This window comes from Boleophthalmus pectinirostris, unplaced genomic scaffold (assembly GCF_026225935.1).
Source record: "Boleophthalmus pectinirostris isolate CB_2022bp ecotype Guang Dong unplaced genomic scaffold, ASM2622593v1 HiC_scaffold_18, whole genome shotgun sequence".
In the NCBI taxonomy this organism is placed as follows: Eukaryota; Metazoa; Chordata; class Actinopteri; order Gobiiformes; family Gobiidae; genus Boleophthalmus; species Boleophthalmus pectinirostris.
This window is the reverse complement of record NW_026571133.1, coordinates 1,796,145-1,816,667: the sequence shown is the minus strand read 5'-3', so window position 1 is coordinate 1,816,667 and position 20,523 is coordinate 1,796,145. Positions and strand designations below refer to the sequence as shown.

General features: G+C 39.4%; 1 protein-coding gene across 1 annotated transcript in view; it reads right to left on the bottom strand.

The window, feature by feature from the left end:
* Positions 1-20,523, bottom strand: part of nav3 (neuron navigator 3) — a 285,935-nt gene that overhangs the window by 34,613 nt on the left and 230,799 nt on the right. Inside the window, exons 22-28 of the mRNA XM_055153752.1 lie at positions 19,742-19,819; positions 13,522-13,605; positions 13,307-13,418; positions 12,032-12,156; positions 9,184-9,207; positions 7,450-7,616; positions 2,323-2,476 (exon numbers count right to left, since the gene is read on the bottom strand). Of these exons, the coding sequence (XP_055009727.1) occupies positions 2,323-2,476; positions 7,450-7,616; positions 9,184-9,207; positions 12,032-12,156; positions 13,307-13,418; positions 13,522-13,605; positions 19,742-19,819 (744 nt within the window). The remainder of the gene's footprint in view (positions 1-2,322; positions 2,477-7,449; positions 7,617-9,183; positions 9,208-12,031; positions 12,157-13,306; positions 13,419-13,521; positions 13,606-19,741; positions 19,820-20,523) is intronic.

The window sequence follows — 20,523 nt, the reverse complement described above, 5'->3', positions numbered from 1 at the left end:
TCTGGTTTAGGCCTGTTTAATCCTGGTATAATCCTGTTTTAGTTCTAGTATAGGTCCGGTCTAATCCTGTGCTGTTTAGTCATTCTGGTTTAGTTCTGGTTTAGTCCTAATCCAATCCTGGTTTAGTCTTGATTTAGCCCTGGTTTAGTCCTAGTTCTGGTCTAGTCCTGCTGGTATAGTCCTGTTTTGGTCCTGGTTTAGTTCCGGTTCAGATCTTCTGGTCTAATACTGGTCGGGTACTCATCTAGTCCTGGTTTGGTTTTAGCATGGTCCTGCCTGGTCCTAATCCTAGTTCTAGTCTAGTCTTGGTTCAGGCCCAGTCTAGCTCTGGTTTAGTCCTGTTTTAGTCCAGGTATATAGTACTAGTTTAGTTCTGGTATAGGTCCGGTCTAATCCTGTGCTGTTTAGTCATTCTGGTTTAGTTCTGGTTTAGTCCTAATCCAATCCTGGTTTAGTCTTGATTTAGCCCTGGTTTAGTCCTAGTCTAGCCTGTTTTAGTCCTGGTTTAGTTCTAGTTCTGGCCCAGTCCTGGTCAAGTTCTACTCATCTAGTCCTGGTTTGGTTTTAGTCCTAGTCCTGCTAGTCTAATCCTGGTCTAGTACTTGTCTGGGCATGGTCCAGTCCTGGTCAAGTTCTGTAGTCTAGTCCTGCTTCAGTTCTGGTTCAGTCCTTCTGGTCTAGTACTGATCTGGTACTCATCTAGTCCTGGTTTGGTTTTAGCCTAGTCTAATCCTGGTCTAGTTCTCGTCTGGTCATGGTACAGTCCTGGTCCTGGTAGTTCTGTAGACTAGTCCTGCTTTAGTCCTGGTTCAGTCTTTCTGGTCTAGTTCTAGCCTGGTCCTGCTAGTAGTTAATCCTGGTCTAGTTCTCGTCCAGGCATGGTCCAGTCCCGGTCAAGTTCTGTAGTCCAGTCCTGGTCTAATTCTGTAGTCTAGTCCTGGTTTAGTCTTAGTCCCGCTGGCCTGACCTTCAAATAATAAAGTCAATCTTGTTTTCCTGAATTAAGTTCACTGTAAAAACTTATGTACATTGAATTACAGGACAACTTCCCCTTCGGAGTCAGTGAGGAAACAGCAAAGAGTCTAATAAAATGTGCCCAAATTGAACGAGAAAGTTCCATTGTGAATCCAAATGACTTGACCTCCGGCAGAATGACCAATGAATATTTAACTCGCTCCATTTGAGAAGCAAAGCCGAGTATTAAGAGGGCAAATGGGAGAAGCTTCGAGCAAGAAATCGCACAAAGTTATTCAAAATTCTGCGCATTTACTCACCAAAATATGACAAAATGTGAAATCGGATTACAGTGATTTTGTGCGTTCAGCCGTGCGCAGTTATTTCAGATGGTTTTAGACGCATTAGGGGCTGTAAGCTGCTTTTTGATCTGTGAAAATGTTTTACGCTGAAGGTTAGAGCGAGATAAGAAATAGAACATGATCCATAGATTTCACCAGGAGTTTAGGTACAAATGTGACAGGCTTTGGGATTGGGTTCAAAGGTTTTATATTAAGCAAAATTGTCCCTTGTGAGATTTAAGCCTTGTTAGAATGTTGTTACCTCCTCAAAAACATACCAGGAGTTGTGTTTTGTTTTATTCACACGTTTAAAACACAGTGGAGTACTTCCTTTATTACCATTACATGTACATCACAATGATGGTAAGTAACTGGGTCTAAGTAAGTAAGTCTAAGTCTAAGTAAGTCTAAGTTTAAGTATAGGTCAGTCTAAGTAAGTCTAAGTCTAATCAAGTCTAAGTTTAAGTAAGTCAAAGTCTAAGTAAATCTAACTAAGTCTAAGTAAGTCTAAGTAAGTCTGAGTCAAAGTAAATCTAAGTAAGTCCAAGTCTAAGTAAGTCTAAGTCTAAGTAAGTCTAAGTTTAAGTATAGGTCAGTCTAAGTAAGTCTAAGTGTAAGTAAGTCTAAGTCTAAATAAGTCTAAGTCTAAGTAAGTCTAAGTAAGTCAAAGTCTAAGTAAATCTAACTAAGTCTAAGTAAGCCTGAGTCAAAGTAAATCTAAGTAAGTCCAAGTCTAAGTCTAAGTCTAGGTAAGTCTAAGTTTAAGTAAGTCTAAGTCTAAGTCTAAGTCTAAATAAGTCTAAGTCTAAGTTAGTCTAAATAAGTTAAAGTCTAAGTAAATTTAACTAAATCTAAGTAAGTCCAAGTCTAAGTTAGTCTAAGTCTTAGTATAGGTAAGTCTTAGTAAGTCTAAGTCTAAATAAGTCTAAGTAAGTCTAAGTAAGCCTAAGTTTAAATAAGTCTAAGAAAGTCTCAGTAAAAGTAAGTCTAAGTCTAATTAAGTCTAAGTTAGTCTAAGTGTAAGTACCTGCATGCGGTTCATGGCCTCTCTGATCTGGTCGAGGTGGTGGGCGGAGCTCAGAGCCTCCAGTCGGATGTCGGTGAGTTTGAGTTCTTTCTCTCTCAGCTCGTTCTTCAGCTGCAGGATCGTCTCGGCCTCGGCCTCCGTGCACTCGCACAACCTACAGGGTTCACCGCGCACACACACAGGGGCAACACGCAGGGTCAGACTTCAGCACGTGATGGTTAAAGGACAGGTTTATATTAAAGGTGCACTGTGTAACTTTTTGGGTTGGGGGTCCGTCATCTTCTTGATCTGCTTTGAATGTTCCACAGTGTGACATTAAACAGCTCAAACTTACATTTATTCAATTAAAGGTGGTTTTAAAGCTCAAAAATACCAGTAGGTGCCTAACTTTTTGTTTAGGGGTCTGTCACCTGCTTGACTCTATGGATATTAGTGATGTGCAAAAATATAGAAATATCAACATATTGTATCGTTTAATGTGATGATACATTATCGATATTGGGGATAGCTGTACTGATAGTATTTTTTGGTATATTTTACTAAATTATTTTGTTACAGGGCTTCAGTTTTGTTGTTTGTTTAGTGCAAGGAAAATCATTTATGCGACACGTTTGACATTTTCACTGTTTTGATGATTAAAATGTTTGTGTTTCATGTAAATTTTGCACAAGAAGTGGTTTAACAAAGACTTTTAGTATCACAGCCATGATTGAGCCTTTAGTTTTTACTGATTTGAAATATAGAGCTGGGTATCATTAAAAAGTTGCCGATACGATACCTATCTCGGTACAGTACATTTTTGATTCAGTACAATATATTTGAAAATGATTCGATACGGTTCAATAAAAAGGCTAAATCATGGCTGTGATACTAAAAGTCTTTGTTAAACCACTTCTTGTGCAAAGTTCATATGAAGTTTCCTTCCACTAAACAAACAACAAAACTGTAGCTGTAACAAAATAATTTAGCAAAATATATCAAAAATACTCTTAGTGAAATATAAATACAGCACCCCATGATATCGATACTGTATCATCACATTAAACGATACGACATATCATAAAGCGTCTTTGTGACTTATGTCTGAGAAAAGCGCTATATAAATATAGACTTACTTACTTACTGACTTATTTCAGTATTTTTGCACACCCCTATTGAAATATATCACACCGAATCAAAAGTGCACTGTATCGAGACATGTATCGCATCGTGGCCTATGTATCATATCGGCAACTTCTTACTGATACCCAGCCCTAATGGAGATGTCATTGCTCTGCCTGGAATGTTCCACAGTATGACATTAAACAGCTCTACTTTACATTCATTAAATTACAGGTGGTTTTACAGCTCAAAAATATCAAGAAAAACAGGCGTTCTGACTGAGAGCGGGGTCGCCTCTCCACACACCTGACCTGTAACTTGGTCTGGTTTGGTCTCCATGAAAATAAAAAGCTGTCATGTCATACTGTAAAACATTCCAAGACAAAGCAATAACATCTCCACGGAGAAAAGCATTTGACGGACCCTCCACCAGAAAAGTTCCACAATGCACCTTTAAAGTCAAGGGATTACGCAGATACGTTAAAAAGGGGAGAAGCCAGAGTTAGTCGTGAAGTCGTGAATGAAAACAGAGGTGAGAGCAGATCCCTCCACAGACCCCAGAGCCTGTTACATCACAAACGTCTCATGCTGTGAAAAAACACACATTCTGTTTTGTATTTCTTTGAACTTTCTCAGCAGGTGCTCAGCTGTGAAACTAAAACAAGCAAGTCACATTCAGTTCAGTCAAAGCTGCCGTTTCATTTTAGAGGTAACTTTTTCTGATACGTGGAGATGTTGTTATGTCTTTGCCTGGAATGTTTCACTGTATGGCTACGTTTATATGATAAGAGTCTGAGCAGAAGACACAAAAGTGGAGTCGCGTCTGCACTTTTTATTCCACGTTTTTGTTTTCGAGCGTTTTTGGGAGTAAATCTGCGTGCATACGGTGACGCAAAAGTGTGTGGAATTCGATTGGGTATGTTTGTACTAAAAGCAACAAGAGCGTCTTTGGACACGACGTGCATTTTCATCAGCTCCTCCTTCCACAAAGTCGTCCCACCGTCGACTGGTTCTCCAGGTCTCGTCCAAATCCGTCTGACTCGCCTGCGACGACCTGGTGCATCCAGAATTTGACAGAGGTGATTGCAGATCCTCTGTTCACTAATAGTTTCTCTGCAGATTCTCTACATTTGTCGGGAGCCTCATGTAAGTTTATTAGAGCAGCTTGAAGGTCCGACGCATGGAAATGATCCGACATGTTTGTTTCTGTGTACTGTATGTATGTGATGTAAACGCGTGCATGACGTGAGCAGATCTGACCAGAGTTTTGTGTCTTGGGCAGTGTAGATGGAAACACTATGGCGGAGCGTATTCAACTTTTCCACTCTGGAGGGGGGTTTCAGATTTTTGCGTTTTTAAGCCCGATAAACGCCGTCACCGTCTAAACGAAAGGCTCTTCTGATAAAATATTTTGTCGTTTTTACCCGCAAGCGTTCTTGTATAAACAGGCCCTGAGAGGTAATTATATCAGCCTCTCCAAAATAGGGATGGGCATGATTAGTCGATTCATCGATAATTGATCATTAAGAATTTCATTGATTACGTTCATTTTTAATTGACAAACCGAATGTAGGTTGCTGTGTGTAGCGTAGGGTGACCAAACGTCTGTTTTTCCCCGGTTTTCAGGTCCTGTCCTGGTTGTCCGGGTTTTCATTACCTTTCACTGGGCCCTCTGTGCACTCAGAAGGAGCGAGCAGACACAAACCGTCAGTCAGTCTGCAACATGCCGAAACGCAAATGCGCATTAAACGATGACTTGTACAAGAAATTCCCCACTTTCCACCCAGGTCGAGACAAGTGTGAGGACATGTGCACAGTTTCGGTGTCCAGTGGTGGTGCCAAGGACCTCAAAGTTCACCAGGACACCGAAAAACATAAAAAAATCTTTGCCAATATAGTGTCAAACGGGATGATGTGGCTTTATAGTGGTTACGGTTTATATGGTGTAAAGTTGAGTTTATTTATACAGATTAGTAGTGCACATAGTAATAATAATGATGATCATTTCAATATAAAAACGTTAATGATTAATCGATAATCGATCGTTAATTCTCCCAACGATCGATTAAGAAAATTTTATCGAATGCCCATCCCTAACCCAAAACATCGCAATAAATATCATACCGTGAGATGTGGATATCGTTGCACCTCTAATTTTTAGCCATACATAAATAAATAAATTAATTAATAAAAAAGGCACCTTAGAAAAGTTGAATACAGTGGAACATTCCAGGCAAAAAAATAATAATGAGATTAACCCTACATCCATAAAATTATATAGTACACAGTAGATCTTTCTGTTGTCAATTTCTCAAGATCTCTGGTCAAAATCACAAATAAAAAAAGATATAAAATGACGATGCTCTCAGTATGTAGTACCTATCAACAACCTACCACCCTACAAAAGTCAGAAAAGTTATGATAATGGAACAATATAAACTGTAAAATGTTTTCTAAAGTAAAGTACTTTTCTCAGATGGTCTTCGGTAACATTTCAAACTTATTCCTGTGTCTAATTGGATCTTTTTTTGCTTGTTTCTGTCAAAGCCACACCATGCGTCACGGCACACCCTGACCCTGTTACCGTGATCTGTGCTTGTACACCACATGACCATTGGGCTTTTTCTTTGGAGTCCACAGAGGAGAGGACGAGCTATCACAAACACACTTTCTACAGACGAGGAAGAGGAAGAGGAACAGGTGAAGAGGAGGAGAGATGGAGGATGAAAAGAAAATAAGATAACGTTCAACAGAAAATTAAAATGAGACACGAACTGAATAGGGATGCAAAAGTCCCTGTGTTTTTTGCAGAATACTTGACATAGTCACATTGAATCTTATTTACTACAATATTAGTTCTGAGTTTGTGGAAGCATTTACAACTGGAAGATTTTATCTCAAGTCAAACCTTTTATAACTTTTTAAACAACTGAACAAGTTATGAACAACAACTCGCCTGCCACAATTACGATGACTGCTGCTGCTACTACTACTACTACTACTACTACTACTACTAGTCTGTAAGTTTGTTCAAATATTTGGGATAATTACACCTAAAAAGATTTATTTTTGATCCTACATCTCCAGCAGACGGTGCCAACCTAAAGTTAAAACCCAAATATCCTCCTGAGACCCGACCCATTCATTTGTGTCCATTATAGTGGACATTGAGTGAACCAGTCTGTCTTAAGTGTTTTGAAATAAACTCTTAACGGGGAGACTAGGGCTGGGGGATTATAGGGTACTATTCTGTCCAGGATAAAAAATGAACTCAACAGTAGTGTGACCAGATTTTCAAAAACTGGGACACTCCAGGTTTGGTAATAATGAAATTGTGAAACGAGTGTGTAACTAAGGAGAACTGTTCTGCGCTCGGCCCATTCATGACAAACATGTGAAGTCAGTAGAGTCACATTTTCTTTGTGTTTTGGTTGTTTTTTAGCAGCTTTTCTGTATTTTACCTAAACAAATGACAATTTATGCCTCATATTGGTCAAAAACAAAGACACCAGGGACATTTCTTGTTTAAAACTGGGACAAATCACTGGTTTTGAATAAATCTGCTGGGACAGGGGACACAGGGCTCAAAACTGGGACTGTCCCGGGTAAATAGGGACGTCTGGTCACACTACTAGTGCACTATGATTAAAATAAAAATAAAATAAATAAATAAATAAATAATAATAATAATAATAATAATAATAATAAAAACATTAAAAGGGAGTCTAAAATCTTCTTGAGGCGACTGTAGAAGCTTGCCGGAGATGTTGGTCATCAGAAAAGTTTTAAAAAGTTTTTGTTAGACTGTTAATTTTTAACATTTAACACCAAAATGTCCCCAGCGTCCATTACAGAGGACATGTCACAAATTATAAATAAAAATAAAATTAACTAAATCTAATGCTAAAGTGTTCATTTACCTCCAAATAGATAGAAAATCACAAAAAATAGATATTGCGATACACTTTTTTTGGGTCCCAGGAGGATATAGTAGTATACAAAGATATTCATAGAGACTTGACATACTCTGTGGTGGAGGGGGAGGAGCGCAGCGTGGCGATGCTGCCCTGTCTGTTATCGTGCTGCAGTTTGGGCGAAGAGGGCAGAGAGTCGCTCATCTCCTCCATCTCATCGTGAGCCGACTGGGACTTGGTTTTCTTCTTGCTGAACGCGTGCTTGAACGAGCTGCGCAACTGCAAAAAAAAAACAACATTCGCAGAGAAAATGAGAGTCTGGAGAGTGACGTTACAGACGTTTAAGAGAGGATATTAGAGATGGATCAGTCCGTGCTGTTTCCAAGCAATGATCACTGTTTTAAAAAGGGGAGAGGAGGAAGCAAGGCAGTAAGTAGAGATGCAGGTGGTAAAGAAGGCGGCCATGTTGGGATTCCTGTAAGTACGGATCAACAGGCGTCAAAATGAACAGAGCTGGTTTCATAAAGATATAGGCTTCGATAAAACTCATAAGTGTTCTTTTTTCTGAAATAGCATGTTCGCCATTTATGACATCTACCTGTCCGGGAACTGAAAGTGGAAATTAGCAGCATTTTATGTCTTTGTGTAGGTCAGTCCGTTCACTCGTTTTTCATTTTTCAAAATAAAAACAAAAATAAGAAAACAAAAAAGCAACTATTTTCTTCATTATTTTATTTTTTGTCTCCAAAACCAAAATGAAAAAACAGATAACGATTAATTTTTTCAGTTTTCTAAATGAAAAATGGAAAAAACAGAAAACGGATGTTCCTCGCTTCCATGACTAAAACTGTGATGCTGCATACGGACTGAACCAGGACTAAAACAGAACCAAAATTAAACCAGGTCTACCAGGACTAAACTGGGACTAAACCGGTCTCAGTCCTGGTCTCAGTCCTGGTCTGGTTCCGGTTTGGTCTCGTTCTGATTCCCGGTCTGGTTCCGGTCTCCTGATCACCCAACAGTCTAAGAGGGTGCACCTCTGGGCCCATCAAAACACTCAGTACTGGTCTCAGTCCTGGTTTAGTCCTGGTTCAGTCCTGGTTCAGTCCTGGTTTAGTCCTGGTTTAGTCCTGGTTTAGTCCTGGTTTAGGATTGAGACCAGGACCAGACCAGGACTGAGACTGGGACTGAGACCAGGACCAGACCGGGACTGAGATCGGGACCAAACTGGGACCAGACCGGGACTGAGACCGGGACTGAGACCAGGACTGAAGCCAGGACTGAGACCAGGACTGAGACCGGGACCAGACTGGGACAAGATCAGGCCTGAGAAAAGGACTAGACCGGGACCAGCCCGGGACTGAGACCAGGACTGAGACTGGTTTAGTCCTGGTTTAGACCTGGTTTAGACCAGGTTCAGTCTGTATGAGGCGCAAAAGTTCGGCATCGCAGTTTAAGTAAAAGGGAAACAGTCGTTATTCGTTTTTTCCATTTTTCATTTAAACACAAAATCGAAAACTGAAAAAACGAATCATTATCTGTTTTTTCGGTTTGGTTTTGGAGACAAATAAAGAAGAAAATAGTTGTTTTTTCTTATTTTTGGTTTTAGTTTGAAAAACGAATGAACACAATACATGGGGATTGTTGCTAGATTTAGCCACGTAGCCTTTGTGAAACCAGCCTAAAATAAAAGAAGAGAAACGGGGAGGGGCTGGGTCGCTGTATCCATGCTGATCATTCTGAAGAGAGAGGATGATTTTGGAGGGAGGAGAAGAAAATGGGGAGATAAGATGGAGGGGTTTAAAGGCACGAAGCAGAAAGAGAAGCAGCAGACACGTGGACTGACCTGAGCGGGGATGGAGTCTGCCACCTGAAGAACAACAAAGTGATAAGAAACCAAACTTGAGCTAAAAACCCCAAAGCCAATGTAAGTCATCCTAAAAAATATACATGCAGTACACTTAAATATCGATGTATCGTATCATTTAATTTGATGATACAGTCTCGATATCGTGGGCTGTTGTATCGATTTATCGTCAAGAGTATTTTTAGGTATATTTCACTAAATTATTTTGCGTAAGAGCTACAATTGTGTTGACATTTTCACTGTTTTGAGTAAAATGGGTGTTTTTCAGTAGCCAGGCTGGTGCCACCTAGTGCCTCCTCTCAATTTCATTTCTCTCCAGTGACTTGGTCAGAACTCGGAATACACTAGATGATTTCCAAGAACCCCGGAAGTTGTAGGCCACACACCGGACAATCAGAGAAGAGCTGTGAAGTCATGACGTCAAACTCAAGCGCAGTCGAGATGGATGTAGACGAAGACAGACATTCTGTGTTGGCAACGATTCCTGAGATTGAGGATTTAAAGCCGGAACAAAGAGAATGTTTGGTGAATTTTATCAAGGGGAAAGACGTTATTGCCCTTATTATGGGATTTGGTTCAATTAAAAAAGTACCTGCCTACTGTCGAACAAACAGATTCTAATGCTGCGAGGTCAGAGGGTGGCTACGAAGTGAAACCGGCTGATGAATCAGGCTAGTTTTTCATATTAACTTTGCACAAACTTAGTGGACTTAGTATCACAGTCATGATTTAGCTTTTGTTTTTCACTGAACCGCATCAATATAAATATATTGTATTGAATCGTACTGAATCGAAAGTGCACTCTATCAAAAAAACGTATCAAAAAACGTAGCTGGTTTAAAAGTTTAAAGACTGAATTTGGAGCTATTTTCTCGTGTACACTTTTGAAGAATCACATGTTTCGATGACTGAAGCAATTGTATTTCATGGAAAAATTGTAGCATATTGTGGCGTCTCAAAATAACAGTGTAATGTAATAATGTTTTTATATTAATGGTAATAGGAGTTTAACAATCTCACAGTACAATATTTTCAATAAGATCATTACTGTGATATTTTAGAGAGAGTTACAGAATTTTAAATATGCAACTTTTTCCTTCTAAAATTCCTTCAGAAGTCTTCAGTGTGAATCATTTTTGTCATATACCAAGGAATTAAGACTTAAAAATGCTTAATAACTGTTATTTTATCATGCAGTCTACACTGAATGAGGGAGGGAGGCAACGCTGGGTGAATTACGCCACATTCTGCCAATGGATCGTGGATGCCTGGGCTAAGGATCAGTCTCAAGTGTCGCAGTTTGTTTCGCTTAATGCTCCTTATAATCCGGTGCACTTTATGTATGAAAATAGATGAGAGAATTCAACATTATTGATTTTCCACCTTATAATCCGTGCACCTTATAGTCTGAAAAATACGGTAGTTCTCTCTATTTTTTTATTATTTTACTTTTAAGTGAAAAACCTTGCAATTCGATATATCGTGACTGCACACGATATTATTGTGAGAGTTTTGTCAATACAATATCACAACATTTCGGGCATTGCTACATCCCTAAATGGTAATAAACTGTAATTTGTTGTATCTAATATATTATATGCCTGTACAGTTACCTAACACGACACAACTAGTATTCTTTATGGAAGTTTTTATGTCAGTGATAATAATATTCCCAATAGGAATCATCCACATGATTCTAGTGAAGGTGTATGGAGTTTAAAACACAGTGAAGCACTTCCTGTATTACCACATGACATTGCAAGGTGGAATGTTTTCAGTTTGAGAGGAAAAAAGCTCAGCCAAAAGTTGCAGGATCTGTGTGTTAAACATGTGTAAATGAAACAAAACACAAGTCCAGGTCTGTTTTTTTTTGTGACAAGGAAACAACAAAACTAGAGTAATAAAGCCTCTGAAGTGTAATCTGTAAGCAAGGCACTTCGACATAGAAAACTTTAAGCAATTACGGATATTAAATCGATAACAGAAGCTCCACAATTTAAGTATAGATTTGTTCTGTGCAAGGAACACGTTATTTAATTAAGAGTAGACTAATATTGGATTCCAGTCAATTATAAAGACCACTGCAAATCAAAGTATGTACAGTTATATAACACTGTTTACATGTGTTTGAATCGGTCTGTTTTTTCCTCTGCATTAGACTCCACCTTTATTGATCTCACAAACTTTTGCATCATTTATTCCCATCTCAGTGACCTCACCTCAACTCTGCTCCGTTCTCTACATCTGCACAAATAAATCTTTAATTATATTTAAATTAAAAATGACTTTATGAGGCTGGTTTTGAAATTACTGTAACTTAAGCCTGACGATTGAAGACGTTTCGTTAGCAGATGAAACCGAACTACGGGATTGTTAAAGGTGTTATCGCTTTGTCTGGAATGTTTCACAGTATGGCATTAAAGCTTTAATCTTCACGGAGACCAAATCAGGCTAAGTTACAGGTCAGATCTGTGGAGAGGTGACCCCACTCAGAGTCAGAATGTCTGATATAATTAATGTAAGATAGAGCTGTTTAATGTCATACTATGGAACATTCCTGGTTGCTTTTTTTTTCGGATTTTCTAGTTCTACCAGATCTAAACCTATCTAAAAGTCTATATTTGATCTATTTTAGGTCTAATCTAGAACTAAACCATGTCTAAAAGTGGACCACATCATATACATTATAGTTTTAAACAAGAAATTATCCAAATGAGGACAAAAAATGACTAGAAATTGTTAGCAAAATCCTAAACCTTATGGAGGTATTCAAAAAAACATGACTAATTTCAACAGAATTTTCTATTTCTGCTTTTGATGGACTCACCCAGTTCTTCTTCTTCTTCTTCTTGTCCTCTGCGTCTTTGCTCAAACTGCCCAGACTGGAGTGACTGGCTGCGCTGTTAATACTGGACATGCTCTCAGACGACTGCTGCCGCCGGATCCTCAGATCTGAGACACACAAACACGAAAACATTTTGTAAACTCATTTGGAATAGTTTAGACCTACTTTGTTTTCCCACTGCCCCTAGTTAGGACAATGTAAAAGAGCGGTCTGACAGTGCTACTTGGGCCAATGTGAACATGACAGTCACTTGAAAAGAAAAAGAAATGGGCTACTTTTAATGTCCAGGTAGGCAACTTATGGATCCTTTTATTGTTGGTTCAATGACTGTTTTTCATTGTTTTACAACTTGAGTAAAACTAATTGTTCAGAGAGACATGATCACTGCGTCAACAATAAAATATCCTCATTAATGTAACTGGAGTTGCGGCCTCAGTCCCACCTTTTGGCTCCGGCACCTTCTTGGAGACACTGTCCACTCAAGTGAGTGTGTTTACATACACATCTGTATCCCCGTTTCGTCATGGTGCATGTTTACGCAGTATCCCGGTTACAGCAACATAAAGAGCTGAGCTAAACCTGCACATGTACGATCTTTGAAAACATCATGCGACACACACACACAGAACAGACACACCTTCAGCATCAACATCCCTCTGTCACAGAAAGAACACTCAACTGAGTCATGTCCTTTAGTCCAACAGAAGCTGAACCGCATAAGCGCACAAGAGCGTTTTTTTTTTTTTTTTCTGTGCTTAGTTTAGGCAAATTGAGCCATGCGGTTTTAAGTTTCATTTCTGTGAGAGTTGCTCAAATCTGCATTAAACACATTATAATGTCAAACGGGCTGATGTGGCTCTAGAGTGGTCGTGGTTTATATGTTGTAAAGTTGAGTTTATTTATGCAGATTAGTAATAGTAATAATAATGATGATACTTATTATATAAAAACGTTAATGATTAATTGTTAATTCTCCCGACGATCGATTAATAAAATTTCATCGAATGCCCTTTCCTATGTGAAATCCACCTTTATTTTGTGATTTACGAATAATGCCTATTGACCTGGGTCGTGAAGGTCTGTGAATTTTAAAATATGGGTCGCCAGAAAAAAAGTTTGGGAAACACTGACGTAAATCACTTGGATCACTGGCTGTAACATATCACAGGGAGCAGAGCAGTAACCTGTGAAAAAGACCAGGGGTGTGCTTGTTTCGTACCTTTAGATGCATTTGTTTCATTCATTTATTTGTCGTACCTTTGTGCAGGTGGTCGGGGCCGTTCAGAGCCACCTGGATGGCTGTTTGTGCGTCTGTGTTCTGTGTCTTTAACATCTCTATGGTCTCCCTCAGCTCCGCCAGCTCTGACTCCTGATCACCACAGACAATTAGAAAACATAGGTATCATCAAATTTCAAAACTGTTTAAAATTGCAACTTAAAGCTTAATAACAGTGTGTTTGGAGTGTTTGTACCTTCTGCTCTGCTGTCATGGTGAGGCTCTGCAGTCGACACGTCATGTTACTCAGACTCTTCTCGAACGCTGCTACGAGATGGGCCTGTGGAGAAACACAAACTATTACTTTATACAGAAAGAGCATTAATGACTACAAAAACATTAAAACATTCATTCAAAACCATTATTTATTCTATTCAGTGCAGTAATGAACCAAGGACCTATGTGTGAAATGACAAAATGTTGACTTTATGTTGACTATTTTTATTTAAACATTTGTGCTTCTTGCAATTTTCTTTCAGATATGACGTAGTTTTACAGATTTTTCTCGTTTTTATGATGGTTTATCCTTTAAAAACACCAGCTTTTGTGCATTATTTAATGTTTTATACTTCTGATTAAACTTCAAATCATGAACCAAATGTTGCGTCCAGACAGTGACTTTTTCAAACGCTCTACGTAGTTGTTTCCCCAAATATGTTTTTACTGTTACTCAAGACCACATCAAGTTTTTTCTTAAAGGGCCCATATTACGCTTCTTCATCACAAACAGACCTGGAGTTGTGTTTTGTTTCATTCACACATGTTTAACACTAGGGGTGTAACGATATCCAAGTCTCACGATACGATATTGTCACTTGTCTGAACCTGACGGTACGATATTTATTGCGATATTGTAGGAAAGTTCACGATATGATAGGGAGGCTCACGATTAGGGATGTAACAATATCCAAATCTCTCTGTATATTTACATGACATACATCTCACTAGGGATGTAATAATAACCGAAATATCGTGATATCGTATCGTCAAAAGTGTCACAATAATATCATGGGCTGTCACAATATATCGAATTACAAGTCTCTTTGCTTAAATGCATTTTTTATAGTAGCAATAGCTAATAAAAATCGGGAACTACATATCCCATGATTCATTTCAGCGCAGACAACATGAAGAAATATGTTTTTATTTGAATTCTTGGGATTATGACGGAAATAATTCACACCAAAATCTTGTCAAGGTATTTTAAAAGCAAAAACGTGTCCTATCTACACTTCAAAATATCGCAATAAATATCGTACCGTGAGATACATATCGTAATAATATCGTACCAAGAGATTTGGATATCGTTACATCCCTACATCTCACGGTACGATATTTATTGTGATATTTTGTGGAGGCAAACAAAACAAAATGTAAATATGCTTCTTTTTACTCTTAAAATGCCCTTGACAAGACTTAACCCAAAGAACTAAGACTTAAAAGTGCTTAGAACTGTTATTTCTTCTTGTAGTCTGCACTCAAATGGAGCAAAGGATCATGGTCTATGTAGTCTTTTTTTAGCTACTGCTGCAGCGTAATTCTTAATTTAAGCAAAGAGACTTGTAATTCGATATATTGTGATGGTCCACGATATTATTATGAGAACTTTGACGATACGATATCACGATATTTGGGTTATTGTTACATCCCTGTTTAACACACAAACCCTGGATATTTAGGCTGAGTTTTTCTCACAAACTGAAAACACTCTGTTCCACTTTGTGATGAAAACTACTGCTTCATGACATCACAAGGTGGAACAGAGCGTTTTGTGCTTTGGATATGTAAACAGACTAATAATAAAGTGTTACTCAAAGGTGAATGAATGAAAACACAACTTCAGGTCTGTTTTTGAGGAGGTAACAACATTATAATGTGGCGAAAAGTGCACAAGAGGCAATTTTTTCTTTTTACTTTTCCTGTTCCTAAACAACATTTTCAGGGACATACTCATTCTGCCCAAACCTATTTAAAGTCCAGAACGCTCCCTCTACATGCTCCCTCTGCTGCTTGTTCCTTGGTCTCTGGCTGCGTTCTCAAAGTTCACGGCCTTTCCAAATGCCAAACGTTTGAACAGATCTCCTCAGAATCTCGACTCGGTCCAAGCTCCTCGCGCTGCCACCTGTCACCTCCGAGGGGCGCCGCAAACCGACCATCTGCCCCGCGCACTCCGGCAGACACGCCCGGTCTCTGCCCAAACGACGGTGTCAGAACCACAAGGCTTCTGCGGGTGGGTGGGCCTTGGTTTTTCGATAATTAACACTGACGACACGGCTGAGGGGAAATCTTCGCACGCATTCTAATATTAAAGGTGCACCATGGAACTTTCCTGCTTGTCTCCATGGAGATGTTACTGCATTTATTTAAAGGGCCCATATTAGGCTATTTTCTGATCTATGTTATAATGTTGTTTCCTCATCACAAACAGACCTGGAGTCAGAGTCCTGCACCAGGTCGGATACCAGCAAATAGTCGGGTCAGGACTAAACCAGGACTGAACCAGGACTGAACCAGGACTAAACCAGGACTGAACCAGGACTACACCAGGACTGAACCAGGTCTGAACCAGGACTACACCAGGACTAAACCAGGACTACACCAGGACTACACCAGGACTGAACCAGGTCTGAACCAGGACTACACCAGGACTGAACAGGGGCTAAACCAGGTCTAAACCAGGTCTAAACCAGGACTAAACAAGGTCTAAACCAGGACTAAACAAGGTCTAAACCAAGACTAAACCAGGACTACACCAGGTCTAAACCAGGACTACACTAGAACTAAACCAGGTCTAAACCAGGACTAAACCAGGTCCAAACCAGGACTAAACCAGGACTAAACCAGGACTGAACCAGGACTACACCAGGACTGAACCAGGTCTGAACCAGGACTACACCAGGACTAACCAGGACTACACCAGGACTGAACCAGGTCTGAACCAGGACTACACCAGGACTGAACAGGGGCTAAACCAGGTCTAAACCAAGGTCTAAACCAGGACTAAACAAGGTCTAAACCAGGACTAAACAAGGTCTAAACCAAGACTAAACCAGGACTACACCAGGTCTAAACCAGGACTACACTAGAACTAAACCAGGTCTAAACCAGGACTAAACCAGGTCCAAACCAGGACTAAACCAGGTCTAAACCAGGACTAAACCAGGTCTAAACCAGGACTAAACCAGGACTAAACCAGGTCTGAACCAGGACTACACTAGGACTAAACCAGGACTAAACCAGGTCTAAACCAGGTCTAAATCAGAACTAAACCAGGACTACACTAGTACTACACTAGGACTAAACCAGGACTAAACCAGGTCTAAACCAGGTCTAAACCATCTGCGCCAGTCCTTTCAAGCAGTCACCTGACGGTCTAAGCAGGCGCACCTCCCGACAGTCAGACCTGGTTTAGTTCTGGTTCAGTCCTGGTTTAGTCCTGCTTTAGTCCTGCCTTAGTCCTGCTTTAGTCCAGGAGGACTAAAGCAGTCCTGCCTTAGTCCTCCTGGTTTTCCTTCTGGGATCAGTCCTGCTTTAGTCCTAGTTCAAGTCCTGGTTTACTCCTGTTTTATTCCTTGTTCAGTCCTGGTTTAGACCTGTTTTAGTCCTAGTTTAGTCCTGCTTTAGTCCTCCTGGTTCAGTTCTGGGATTAGTCTTGTTTTGGTCCTGTTTTAGTCCTAGGTCAGTCCTCCTGGTTCAGTCCTGGGATGAGTCCTGGGATGAGTCCTGGGTTAGTCCTGGTTTAGTCCTGGTTCCGTCTGTGGCGTGTGTGGCATAAAAGTCCGGCATTTTTAATGAGTGTTTCTTCGGCTCAGTAAATAAAGCCTGTGAAGTGATGATGTATTTTTGACAGTCGAGTCGCGCCTGTGAATTTGTATTTGCACTGAAAAAAACGTAATCGTTTCATTTCATTTCGTGATTTTAATTCTTGATGTTGTAACTTTTCAATTCGCATTCTGAGGGATAAAATACACACAGCACATTTTACGTACGACTGGACTCATTCGAGAGTTTACGAATATTTATTTTATGCTCAACTACAGACAAATATGCACACAAATTTTTCTAAAAGCTTTCTTACCACCTATTCAATCCTCATTTACTGTCACGTTTTCTTTGAGAGGCGCATCGAAAAAAATTAAGCGCTTCAATTAGAATGATTTTAATTTGTGTGTGATGTCATTCGGATCATTTCAGACCTGGAATTGTTAATCTCTACTGAACAAAACATAAAAGGGAGCTGTTAACTTCAAAACTAAGTGAGAAAAAAACTAAGATGTGTGAATGAAAGAAAACACAACTCTGGTTATGTTTTTGAAGAGGTAACAACATTATAACACGATTTAAAGCTCACAAGAGTCAATTTTGTGTGATATATGACCTTTAAAACCACAGAAACCTGCCGATTTATCTCCATTTGACCACCCAGACATTTCTTATCTGTGCTCTAGAGGTTCCGCGCCTCTGTTTTCTCCACCCACACGAAAATGCACCAGTCTAGACTCCTATATCAGCCCTTCACTCATCTCTCGAGTGTGAGTTTGAAAGCCTGGCGGAGCGCAGGAAGGTGGATGCCGTTATTTGAAGCTGGATGGAGACAGACACAGGCTCCTCTCTGATACACGCACCACCCACATAAACAACTCTACAACTCTCCCAAAGTCGAACCAAAGACACAAGAAAACCAATAAATCTAAAGTTTTGGTGTTGTTTTCTGAAGATACTTGGTTGGAATATGGATTTCAATTAAGACGGTTACTAAACTAAAATGATTCCTTTCCTCTTAATGATGTATCATGTTTTTCTTAAAGATACACTGTGTAACTTTTCTGGTTTAGGGTCTGTCACCTAGCCAGACTGGTGCCACCTAATGCCTCCGCTCAATTTCACTTCTCTCCAGCAACTAGATCAGGAATCAGAATACACTAGACGATTTGCAAGAACCCTGGAAGTTGTAGACCGCACACCGGCCAATCAGCGAAGAGCTGTGAAGCCATGACTGCGTCCCTTTTGTGGAACAGTAAACAAAGTGGTTGAGATGGATGTAGACGATTCAAACTTTGCATCTTTTACTGCACCTTTAATTCGCAAGTTCATCTCAGAGAAATAACAGTGATCATTGACAGACATGTTCACTCTCTGCTTTGTTTGCTGTGCCGGCAATTACTTCGACACCACTGAGTGTTCTGGTGCATTACACACATCACGACCAAATAGCAGCGACTGGTTGAATAAAAAAAATGCTGGCTTAGTGTCAAGCGAATGAATCCTAATGCCGCGAGGCCAGACGGTTTCCATGAAGTGAAACCAGCTGATGAATCAGGCTATCTGTCACCAGCTTCTTTCCGTGGAAATATTGTCTGGAATGTTCCATAATATGGCATTACACATGTATCTCTATTATGCCATAGAGCAGAGTTCATATAATGACGCCAGCCTGGAAACCCAAAAACGGCGTCACCGTCTAAACGAAAGGCAGTTCCAATAAAATATTTTGTCATTTTTACCCACAAGCGTTCTCGTGTAAACAGACCCTCAAAAAGAAAACACTCTGTTCCACCTTGTGATGTCATGTTTTAATACAGGAAATGCTCCACTGTGTTTTTAAACTTCATACACCTTCACTAGAATCATTTAGATCAGGAGAGTCAAACTCAAATTCACAGAGGCCAAAATTAAAAACTGGGACTAAGTCGTGGGCCAAACTAAATATTTATTGAAAAATTTGAACATCATGTGCATGTTTTCTGTTCTTTTGAGATATGTAATGTTAAACTTTTTCCTATTAAAATACAAGTTTAATAATAGTTTTGCTTCAACACTGAATCCAGAACAAGCTAAATATAAAATAATAACAAAAGTGTAAATCAATAATGTCTCTATCGTCTGTCTGTAGCCGGAGGGCAGCTCTAATACATATTTGATATGATCTTGCGGGCCAAATATAATTATGTTGCGGGCCAAATTTGGCCCCCAGGCCTGAGATTGGCATGTCTGATTTAGATGATTTCAGCCTTGGAATTGCCAATCTCTCCTGAACCAAAGGTAAAAGGAGCTGTTAACTTGAAAACTACCACTGCATGACATCACAAGGTGGAGTATGAGGTTTTGGAGATGTAGACAGACTAATAATGCAGGATTACTCATGTGTAAACATGTATGAGTTTTTGATGAGATAACAACAATATAATATGACTTAAAGCTCACAAGAATGTTATAAAATGGTTAGAAGTCCATTTTACATGATAATATCTCCGATTTAAATTCTTCAGCAGTAAAACAAACACCATTATTCTCTGAACCATCAAAGGCAGCTGTCTCTTTCTCTCCCTGAAAGCACTGACAGAAGGTTATGATGCAAATTGCCCAGTCTTTTCCATTGTTTATTGTGTATTGTGCGTTGACGTAAACAGACTCACATTAGCAGCCAGCTGAGACGTGAGGGTCGCCACCTTCTCCTGAGACGCGTCCAGCTCCCGGCGAAGCTTTCGGATTTGCTGTGAGAGGAAAAACAAATATTTACTCTGTTTAAGGAGATAGAAAATAAGAACTGGTCAGAATTCACTGAGCAAAAGAGAGAACTGTGCAAAATACTTGAATTCACAATACTCGTTATTTTACTTTTGATTATTTTAGTTTTTTTAAAATCACTTTTAAGACACAGATTTTATAACTTTGAATAACTCTGTTTATTCTTATTGCAAAAATTACTACTACTACTATAACTACTACAAAAACTTCTACTACTACTACTGCTAGTACTACTACAACAGCTACAACTACTGCTACTACAACTACTACCACAACTACACCTACAACTACTACAACTACTACAACTACACCTACAACTACTACTACTACTACTACTACTACAAAAACTACTACTACTGCTGCTGCTGCTACTACTACTGCTATTATTGCTAGTACTACCACAACTACAACTACTACAACTACTGCTAGTACTACCACAACTACAACAACTACAACTACTGCTAGTACTACCACAACTACAACTACTACAACTACTACTACAACTACTACAACTAGTACTACTGCTACTACTACTACTACTACTACTACTACTGCTACTACTAATACAACAACTACTACTACAACCACTACTACTTCTGCTACTACTACTACTACTGCTACTACACCATTTACTACTACAACTACAACAATTACTACTACTACAACTACT